General features: G+C 41.0%; 1 protein-coding gene across 5 annotated transcripts in view; it reads left to right on the forward strand.

Annotated features, from left to right (window-relative positions):
* Positions 1-6,336, forward strand: part of LOC115132126 (solute carrier organic anion transporter family, member 4A1) — a 36,522-nt gene extending 30,186 nt beyond the window's left edge. For all 5 annotated transcript variants that reach the window (XM_029664387.2, XM_029664390.2, XM_029664388.2 and 2 more), the window contains 7 exons: positions 46-200; positions 440-710; positions 1,429-1,591; positions 3,771-3,949; positions 4,070-4,134; positions 4,233-4,381; positions 4,561-6,336. In XM_029664387.2, the coding sequence (XP_029520247.1) occupies positions 46-200; positions 440-710; positions 1,429-1,591; positions 3,771-3,949; positions 4,070-4,134; positions 4,233-4,381; positions 4,561-4,740 (1,162 nt within the window). In that variant the 3' untranslated portion in view covers positions 4,741-6,336. The remainder of the gene's footprint in view (positions 1-45; positions 201-439; positions 711-1,428; positions 1,592-3,770; positions 3,950-4,069; positions 4,135-4,232; positions 4,382-4,560) is intronic.
* Positions 6,337-11,685: the final 5,349 nt, after the last annotated feature.

An 11,685-nucleotide genomic window follows, 5' to 3' on the forward strand; every position in this document is an offset into this window, starting at 1 on the left:
ACTCTCTTGCGCTCTCTCTCACTCACTCGCTCTCTCTCTTTCCAGGTCAGTGTTGCTCCTGCTGAAGAACCCTCCCTTCCTCTTCCTGTGTCTGGCGGGGGCCACGGAGGCCACCCTCATCGCTGGCATGTCCACCTTTGGCCCAAAGTTCCTGGAGTCTCAGTTCAGCTTGAGTGCATCTGAGGCAGCCACATGGTTCGGTGAGAGACTACACCAGACAACTAACATTACCCCATACACAAACATGCACTTATAGCACATTGTATATTTGAAACACCACCTACCCCCTCCACTATATTAGGACCCTACCTCATCTACCTCTTTTCTTTTAGTCACACTATTACCATTTAAGCTAGTTATGCTTCCATCCTCTTTCATCCTCATCCATCCTCGTCCCTCACATACACATGGGCATTAACCTTCCCTTTCCTCCCACCAGGCTACATGGTGGTGCCCGCGGGCGGAGGTGGCACCTTCCTGGGCGGCTACATTGTGAAGAAGCTGAACCTACGTTGCCGTGGCATCATCCGTTTCTGCATGGTGTGTGCCCTCGTCAGTCTCCTGGCCATATTCATCTTCCTCATCCACTGTCCCAATGTCCCTATGGCCGGGGTGACCGCTCCCTACCGCAGCAACCTGCCACCGGGCCATCAGTACAACAAGAAGTACAATGAACAGTACTATGAGCAAGCCAACAACCTCCGCAACAGGTAAACCCAGACTAGGCGCAATGAACAGACAGACCATCGGTGTCCTTTATAAGGATTGTTTGACATTATTTCTGTAATGTTACATTATCATATGGTAAGGATATTTAGGTGAAAATCAGCACAAGCTCAACTGAATTGTGAAAATCTTAAGAAACAAAAAAAAGCATACAGAGTAGCCCACAGTAAACAACACAAATGACTCAAAATTAAAGCAGCACACATTAACACTGAGTTGATTACACATTCGTTGATGCCCTCTGGCTGTGGAATACTAATAAACAGAGAGGAAGCAGAGGGATTGTACAACCCACCAGGGGAGGAGAGGAGGGTATGCTGTTCGACAAGTATTTTACAGTCTAAAACTTTTAGTTTGTCAGCTGCATGTCTCTGCACAATGTGAAAGACAAGACATTCCCCCTCAAGGAAAATAATATATTTAGCTAGTCAACAACTAGACCAGCTCCTTATTGTCCTATGCCAGTTCCATTCCACGAAACGATCAACAGTTAGCCATGGTACAAGTCTGTTTAGGTTACATACCGCCAAATAGTTTTGCAATGACACAAGGAGTGAAGTGTTAGCTAAACAAACTGGTTTGCAGGCTAATTAACATTAATAACACAGTAGAATAAATACTACTGCATACAGAGCAACACATATTAATCATGGATGTCATAGAAAATAACCTTTCAACTCTATTTCTCTCTCCCTCTCTCAGCTCTTTGTTGGGGGGCAACCTGACGGTGGGGTGTAATGCAGATTGCCACTGTTTACGAGAGCTCTACAACCCGGTCTGTGGAGCCGACGGTGTGATGTATTACTCCCCATGCCATGCAGGATGCAGCACAATCAACCACACAGAGATCTCAACAGGCAGACAGGTAATGAACCAAACCTTCAGCAAAGATCTCACTTTGGTCGGAACTCAAATTGTAAAAACCGATGGGCAGGGTCTGTGTAACAGGTCTGTGTTAGATGAAGATGAATGAATGAAGATATATTAAATACATTAGTTAAATTAGATACAGTAGTTAATGAAGATGAATGATAGCCAGTATACATGTCACGCCCTGACCTTATTCTCTATTTGGTTAGGTCAGGGTGTGACTTGGGTGGGAAAATCTATGTGTTCTATTTCTTTGTTGGCCGGGTATGGTTACCAATCAGAGGCAGCTGTCTATCGTTGTCTCTGATTGGTGTTTATACTTAGGCAGCCTGTTTTCCACTTGAGTTTGTGGGATCTTGTTTTTGTACAGTTACTCTGTAGCCTGCAGAACGTTATGTTTGTTTATTTTATTTTTTGGTGTTCATCAAAATAAAGTAAGATGAACGCTTACCACGCTGCGCCTTGGTCTCCATCTCTAAACGACTGTAACAATACAGTTGAAGTCAGAAGTTTACATACACCGTAGCCAAATACATTGAAACTCTGTTTTTCACAATTCCTGACATTTAATCATAGTAACAATTCCCTGTTTTAGGTCAGTTAGGATCACCACTTTATTTTTAATAATGTGAAATGTCAGAATAATAGTAGAGAGAATTATTTATTTTAGCTTTTATTTCTTTCATCACATTCCCAGTGGGTCAGAAGTTTACATACACTCAATTCGTATTTGGTAGCATTGCCTTTAAATTGTTGAACTTGGGTCAAACATTTAGGGTAGCCTTCCACAAGCTTCCCACAATAAGTTGGGTGAATTTTAGCCCATTCCTCCTGACAGAGCTGGTGTAACTGAGTCAGGTTTGCAGGCCTCCTTGTGCACACACGCATTTTCAGTTCTGCCCACAGATTTTAAAATAGGATTGAGGTCAGGGCTTTGTGATGGCCACTCCAATACCTTGCCTTTGTTGTCTTTAAGCCATTTTGCCACAACTTTGGAAGTATGCTTGGGGTCATTGTCCATTTGGAAGACCCATTTGCGACCAAGCTTTAACTTCCTGACTGATGTTTTGATGTTGCTTCAATATATCCACATCCTTTTCAATACTCATGATGCCATCTATTTTGTGAAGTGCACCAGTCCCTCCTGCAGCAAAGCACCCCCACTTCATGATGCTGCCACCCCCATGCTTCACGGTTGGGACGGTGTACTTCGGCTTGCAAGCCTCCCCCTTTTTCCTCCAAACATAACAATGGTCATTATGACCAAACAGTTCTATTTTTGTTTCACCAGACCAGAGGACATTTCTCCAAAGAGTACGATCTTTGTCCCCATGTGCAGTTTCAAACCGTAGTCTGCCTTTTTTATGGTGGTTTTGGAGCAGTGGCTTCTTCCTTGCTGAGCTGCCTTTCAGGGTATGTTGATATAGGACTCCTTTTGCTGTGGATATAGATATTTGTGTACCTGTTTCCTCCAGCATCTTCACAAGGTCCTTTGCTGTTGTTCTGGGGTTGATTTGCACTTTTCGCACCAAAGTACGTTAATCTCTAGGAGACAGAACGCATCTCCTTCCTGAGCGGTATGACGGCTGCGTGGTCCCATGGTGTTTATACTTGCATACGATTGTTTGTACAGATGAACACGGTACCTTCAGGCGTTTGGAAATTGGTCCCAAGGATGAACCAGACTTGTGGAGGTCTACAATTGTTTTTCTGAGGTCTTGGCTGATTTCTTTTGATTTTCCCATGATTTCAATTAAAGAGGCACTGAGTTTGAAGGTAGGCCTTGAAATACATCCACAGATACACCTCCAATTGACTCAAATTATATCAACTAGCCTATCAGAAGCTTCTAAAGCCATGACATAATTTTCTGGAATTTTCCAAGCTGTTTAAAGGCACAGTCAACTTAGTGTATGTAAACTTCTGACCCACTGGTATTGTGATACAGTGAAATAATCTGTCTGTAAACAATTGTTGGAAAAATGATCAGTGTCATGCTCAAAGTAGATGTCCTAACCAACTTACCAAAACTATAGTTTGTTAACAAGACATTTGTGGAGTGGTTGAAAAACGACTCTTAATGACTCCAACCTCAGTGTATGTAAACTTCCGACTTCAACTGTAAGTGTTGACTTTGACTGACTGTCTCCTCTGTCTGGTGTGTCCCTGTGCAGGTGTACTCGGGCTGCAGCTGTGTGGTGGGTGGGAATGTGACATCGGGGCAGGAGGGCCTGGCATTGGATGGGAAATGCACCAGCTCCTGTAGCCACATGCCAGCCTTCCTCACCTTCCTCTTCATCATCATCTCCTTCACCTTCCTGTGTAGTATACCAGCCCTCACCGCTACCCTCAGGTGGGTACGGATCAGACAGACTAAAGAGAGAGAGAACTCAGTGGTATAGTCCTGTTATAACAAGGCATGAGAGAGAAACCTGTGTGTGAACTCTGTCTCTAAACTGCTCTCCCCCTCCAGGTGTGTTCCAGACAACCAGAGGTCCTTTGGACTGGGGATCCAATGGATTGTGGTGCGAAGTCTAGGTACTGTATGCTCTTGCTGAATTTGATTTGATTAATGGCCTTGTAGCCTGACATTCCCAACAACAAGCATTATATGATGTGATATGTTCTTCCTGAAGGTGGGATCCCAGGCCCGATAGCATTTGGCTCCGTGATCGACATCTCATGCCTGCTGTGGGAGGACCAGTGTGGAGAGCAGGGCTCCTGCCATCTCTACCAGAACTCGGCCATGAGCCGCTACACCCTTATCGCTGGCATCATCTACAAGGTAACTCAAGGCCTACAAGTTGTCTGTGCTGTTATCTACACTTGTTGCAGGTGGAGGATTGTGTTCAAGGATTTTCTTTATACTCGTAACCATATCAAATGTTTGTTTAACTGAGAGAGAATTCTATTCTCCCTACTTTAACTGTAGTGCATGTCTCATTCCCTCCCTCTTTCTGTCAGGTTCTCGGCACGCTGTTCTTCCTGCTTGCCAGTGTTCTGTACAAGGCTCCTCCAGAGTCGCCCCAGAGCAGCTGTGAGAGCACCGACCATGGGCCGGGGGACAGCGGGGGTGAGACGGGGGACCTCCCCATCAAGGACCTTCCACCGGAGATCATCGCCAATGTACACACCAGGTTATGATGACTTCAGACCCCACCCACCCTGCACTACAGTGTGTATCACCCCACATCTCACCGCAAGTGTATGTTGGTGTGTGTGGCGTACCACTGCTTCCCCCACCACTGCCAGCCCGTCTCATAGCCACTCCCAACACATAGACACATCACCCCAGGGCATGTCTCACCTACTGACCCCACGTTCATCCCATCGGCCTGCCCTCCACTGCCAGCCCACTGAACTTGGGGTGTGTGTGATGTGATGAAAGACTAGGGTCACAGATAGGGTCAGAGGTTAATCTGAGAATGAGAAGTAGCTAAGAGGTTTCTCCTGATGGCCTTTGGGATTTAAACCAGTCCAAAATCGCAATTTTAAATGAAGATTTAGTTTTGTTTCCCAGTCGGGTCTAAAGGATGGGGGATAGGGGCTGTTTGTATAGCTTATGTCATGCCATGAGTATGAAGCATTCCTTATGAGTGTTGAAAGAGGCATTTACACCCGTAAAACAACCCTGTTGTCTTGCCCTATCACAGATACATATTTTGTTTTAAATCTACACTGAAACAGAATTGAAATACAAAGACAAACAGAATTTTCATATCATATAAAAACTATAGACCAATAGTATTTAAAGGCACTTACTGTTATTATAACAATACCTATTGGAAAAAAATAACACATATATTTTAACAAATGGAAGAGCACACACCTATTTATGACAGCCTTTAGCACATGTATGACATTGAATGACCTATAGCAGGCTGCCATTTAACAGAAGTGAAGACAAAACCCAAGAGGCCATGAAGATGATGATGCTATGTCATCCTTTTGTATGAAGGGGTAATACCAATACCCTTTTTCACAACCAGACACATTGCTGTACTTTAAAACTAATCAGCGCTGATGAATTTAGACAATGGTATTATATGAGAGTTATTCTGGCAGTGTATGCCGGTTGAAAAAATGGTAGGAACAATGCACTAATGGAATGAGTTGCCATAAAAACAAGAACAACAAGCCTGTTATCCAAACCTACTATCCAAACCTACAAGTTTGCCAAAGTAGCATTGCCCCAATCTCTCTTCTGTTTTGTGATCTAGATCATTTATTTATGATGGAAATTAAAAGCACAGATTGCTCATATAGTCTTTCAATTTGTTGTTTTCCGCATGATTTGATATTGTCCAGACATATTTGTATAAAGATGCTGTAGTTAATGATTTACACTGAAAAATGGACCCACAGAAGTTTACCATGACAAACAATCTCCCCTAAAACTACCCTGTCCAATAAAGTGTTAACATATAGTCTTTGTTGTTTAATGTAACAGTAATGACACTTTACAACTTGTTGGTAATTTGCATTTCTCATGTTTTTGTTTTAAATGTATTCATTTGTTATGGACCCAAATGCCTCCAGATCAGCTCTCCACCATTCTCCAATTGGGGAGAGCGGGGCTTGACCGCCATTACAGAGTATGTGTAATCACAAGCATTCCTAGTCTTATTGTTATGCCTCCTCACTCCCTAGCACTTCGTAAAATTAGACTTTTGGATTTTGTTTTGGTACTTTTGTAAATGAAATGGAAACGTATGAATTTGATTAAAATGTTTCTTAAGATGTCCTGTTTTTTTAAACAACAGGTGAACAATGGAATCATTTGTTTTGTTTTAGATGTTTTATCAGTATTTGAAAGTATTGGATGTGTCTGCTCACTTCAAACTCTCTCGCATGTACCACATACAGTACCAGTAAAAAGTTTGGACACAGCCACTCTTTACATGGTTTTTATTTATTTTTACTATTTTCTACTTTGTAGAATAATAGTGAAGACATCAAAACTATGAAATAACACATACGGAATCATGTAGTAACCAAAAAGTGTTATATTTGATATTTTTCAAAGTAGCCACCCTTTGCCTTGAAGACAACTTTGCACGCTCTTGGCATTCTCTCAACCAGCTTCATGAGGTAGTCACCTGGAATGCATTTCAATTAACAGGTGTGCCTTGTTAAAAATTCATTTGTGGAATTTCTTTCCTTAATGCCTTTGAGCCAATCATTTGTGTTGTGACAAGGTAGAGGTGGTATACAGAAGATGGCTCTATTTGGTAAAAGACCAAGTCCATATTATGGCAAGAACAGCTCAAATAAGCAAAGAGAAACGACAGTCCATCAATACTTTAAGACATGAAGGTCAGTCAATACGGAACATTTCAAGAACTGAAAGTTTCTTCAAGTGCTGTCGCAAAAACCATCAAGGGCTATGATGAAACTGGCTCTCATGAGGACCGCCACAGGAAAGGAGTGACCTCTGCTGCAGAGGATAAGTTCATAAGAGTTACCAGCCTCAGAAATTGCAGTCCAAATACATTTTTTCACAGAGTTCAAGAGACATACACATCTCAACATCAACTGCTCAGAGGAGACTGTGAATCAGGCCATGGTCGAATTGCTGCAAAGAAATCACTACTAAAGGACACCAATAATAAGACGAGACTTGCTTGTGCCAAAAACCACTAGGAATATTTAGAATTCAAGGCACACTTAACCAGCATGGCTACCACAGCATTCTGCAGCAATACGCCATCCCATCTGGTTTGCACTCAGTGAGACTATCATTTGTTTTTCAGAAGGGTGGCTACTTTGAAGAATCTCAAATATAAAATATATTTTGATTTGTTTAACACTTATTTGCTTACTCCCTGATTCCATATGTGTGTTTTTCATAGTGTTGATGTCTTCACTACTATTCTTCATGGTAGAAAATTGTAAAGATAAAGATTAACCCTTGAATGAGTAGGTTTGTCTAAACGTTTGACTGGTACTGTATATACACATAACCAAACACATGACAAATGCATGTGACATATGTCCCACAGTTCTCTCTTACAGTTCTCTCTTACTCTCTGTATCCTCTTGTGTCTTCCGCAAACAAACACATTCTCTCATCCTCTTACTCAGCCAGCAGAACCCACAACTATATAGGAACAGCTAAATATTTCCGCTTTTTTAATTCCAGGGGATTCGATGAATATGACTGAAACAAGTTTTTTTTTCCACAGATCAAAACACAGACACTGGCACCGAGAACATTAGGCCGACAAACATGGGCACTTTTGTACCCAACACATTGAGGGATTTAATAGTCACCGGGTTCTTCATAGAACAGTATTAAAGAAATGAGCAAGGTCACGCAAAAAGAGACAGGATTAGAAGACAAACTATGTAGGAGAGAGGATTGTAGGACAAAGGATCAGTTTCCATGGATACTGGTTGAGTCATAACTCAGCAGCGCTGCTGTCTGTCTTGTCTGGTTTGTGTGCAGACATTACATTTATGACCCTTGGCAAATAAACGCAGGGACACATTAATGAACATTAAATACTCATAAAGATATCACGCTCAAATACACATACTTACAGAAAACCAAACACAGTATGAATGAATGTACTGACAGAAACAACAGTGGATGTTGTGACCATAATGATAATATATATTTTTTTAAATGTTGACCCATTAGTAGCTATGATATCGAACATTATCAGTAGCCATTTGAATCTACATTGACGGATCTTATAACGGTACATCCATTAGGATCACCTTCTCTTTCCATGACATAGACTGACCAGGTGAATCCGCGTGAAACCTATGATCCCTTATTGATGTAACCTGTTAAATCCAAAATGAAGGGGAGGAGACAGGTTAAATAAGGATTTTTAAGCCTTGAGACAACTGAGACATGGATTGTGTATATGTGCGATTTACACATATGCAAGGGTGAATGGGCAAGACAAAATATTTAAGTGCCTTTGAATGGGGTATGGTAGTAGGTGACAGGTGCACCGGTTTGAGTGTGTCAAGAAATGGTTCAACACCAAAAGGACATTCAGCCAACTTGACACGACTGTGGGAAGCATTGGAGTCAACATAGGCCAGCATACCTGTGGAACGCTTTCCACACCTTGTAGTCCATGCCCTGATGAATTGAGGCTCTTCTGAGGGCAACAGGAGATGCAACTCAATATTAGGAAGGTGTTCATAATGTTTTGTACACTCAGCGTATTATGTTTTCTATAATAACTATTACCGATCATGAGCTTTTTAATCCCACCCTTCAGATACTCTCAGCCCATCCCACCTATCTCAGTAGACAACCCTCTTTTGATTTCCACGTGACATATATTTTTCAACTTGCTTACATGAATTTTGAACCTTTCTAATTGCATAGTATCCACAGACTTTAAATTAAAGATTATTATTTTTCCTAAGATTATTATTATATCATTGATTGATATATCTTGATTAGCGAAGTATTCAATCCCCCGAGTCAATACATGTCAGAATCACCTGTGGCAGTGATTACAGCTGTGAGACTTTCTGGGTAAGTCTCTAAGAGCTTTGCACACCCAGATTGTACAATATTTGCCCATTATTCTTTTTTTTCTAAATGTCAAGCTCTGTGAAGTTGGTTGTTGATCATTGCTAGACAGCCTTTTTCAGGTATTGCCATAGATTTTGATGCCGATTTAAGTCAACACTGTAATTCAGGACCATTCAATGTCGTATTGGTAAGTATTGGTAATTGTCCTGCTGTAAGGTGAATTTGTCTCCCAGTGTCTGTTGAAAAGCAGACTGAACCAAGTTTTCCTGTTGGATTTTGCCTGTGCTTAGCTCTATTATGTTTATTTTTCTTTTAAAAAACTACATTTTTCTTGTTAATGACAAGCATACCCATAACATGATGCAGCCACCAACATGCTGCTTGAAAATATGAAAAGTGGTACTCAGTGATGTGTCGTGTTGGATTTACCTCAAATACAACTTTGTATTCAGGACAAAAAGTGCAATTCTTTGCCACATCTTTTGCAGTATTACTTTAGTGCATGTTTAAATGCATGTTTTGGAATATGTTTTATTCTGTACAAGCTTCCTTCTTTTCACTATGTAATGTATGTTAGTATTGTGGAGTAACTACAATGTTGTTGATCCATCCTCTATCTTCTATCACAGCCATTAAACTCTGTAACTGTTTTAAAATCACCATTGGCCTAATGGTGAAGTCCCTGAGCGGTTTCCTTCCTCTCTGGCAACTGAGTTAGGAAGGACACCTATATTTTTTATAGTGACAGGGTGTATTGATACACCACATAAAGTGTAATTAATAACTTCACCATGCTCAAAGGGATATTCAATGTCTGTTCAATGTCTTTTATCTACCAATAGGTACCCTTCTTTGCGAACCAATGGAAAACCTCCCTGGTCTTTGTGGTTAAATCTGTGCTTAAAATTCACTCCTCGACTAAGGAACCTTGCAGATAATTGTATGTGTGGGGTACAGAGGTGGGGTCATTTATACAACAAATCATTATTGCACAGAGTCCATACAATTTCTTATGTGACATTTTTACTCCTGAACTTATTTAGGCCATAACAAAAGGGTGGAAAACTTATTGACTCAAGACATTTCAGCTTTTCATTTTTAATTAATTTGTAAACATTTCTTAAAACGTCATTCCACTTTGACATTATGGGGTATTGTGTGTAGGCACAAAATCTCTATTTAATCAATTCTAAATTCAGGCTGTAACACAACAAAATGTAGAAAAAGTCAAGGAGTGTGAATACTTTTTGAAGCATTTCAGCCCCCCAAACTCATTTCATTATACAAATAGTCACATTTGATTTTGCCTGACTTAGCATTCCAAATAAATTGAACTATTTTGGCTCATATGGTTTAAAAAACAAGTTGTCTGGTGTGGGTAGTGCTATAAGTAAATAAGTAAACTGTGATATGACGAAAGAGTTAACCAGGGTGATGTTTCCATAAAGACAGGTATTTACCTCTCCATGGTTGAAGGATCTTGTCTATTTTTGTTAACTTTCTATATCAATTTGTTATGGTAAGTTCATTTATGTATTTTGGGATATGAATACCAAGTATAACTACATCACCAACAGCCCATTTTATTGGTAAACTACAGGGTCATGTGAAAGTTATGTCTTTTAAAGATCCAGTATATAATATGGTACACATAATGGTACACTCATAATTGGGTTTTAATCCGGAGGCTAGAGAAGGGATCTTCAAAGAGACCATGCAGAGATCCAGATTGCGGACTTAAGTTAAGAGGAAACTTGACACTTTTGTTTTTAATAATATGAATATTACACATACATTCAAACTATATATTTGATTCATTCATCTCTTATTCCCACTATCTCTCTTATCCTCCCCTTTCTTGATCTCAGGAATAAACAACTTGTCATGTAACCTGTGACACAGATCCTGCTGATCTGCTGGAAGGAGAAAAGGAAAGGAGACCCCCAGGTCTGGGAGGTGGAAGGAGAGGTCAAACAGTAGCCCTCTTCTCCTGCAGCCTGTGAGGCCCACTGTGCAACTGTCCAACATCAGTCTTGAGTATATATTGCCATGGAGCTGTCGCTTAATGATAGAAGGTCGCAGGGCTAAAGTCTGCTGCAAAGCCAGTGAGAGCGATGGGCCAATGGCTCTCATTGATTCAACCATGCCATACCCCCCAGTCAGGAGACACTCTGATCTGAACACCTTGGACTATCTGCTGCTCTTCTCCACTATGGAGATTTACCACAACACAGTGCCTTTAAGAGCTGAGGGGAGTTGGATGGATGGGTTTACTGGGTTTACTGCATTTGTGCATGTGTGCGTGTACTGTACGTGTGTGGTTGTGTGTAGAGGGAATGAATGCATGAGGAGGCTGCGTATGCAACAGTGTTTCAATGTGCCTCTAATCTATTATCATCTACTGTGGGCTGTCTTGAATGAGGAAGACACATCTAAGATAACAGAGTGATGTTGTGTTGCATTGACATGTATGGAGGTTGCACTGCAAGATTACCATGTACATTTCTGTGAATATTTATTTTGTACCATCACCTTTTTGTGATTTACTGTACCAATGCATTTACCATATCCAATTATGTAGGAAG

This window comes from Oncorhynchus nerka, linkage group LG7 (assembly GCF_034236695.1).
Source record: "Oncorhynchus nerka isolate Pitt River linkage group LG7, Oner_Uvic_2.0, whole genome shotgun sequence".
Lineage (NCBI taxonomy): Eukaryota > Metazoa > Chordata > Actinopteri > Salmoniformes > Salmonidae > Oncorhynchus > Oncorhynchus nerka.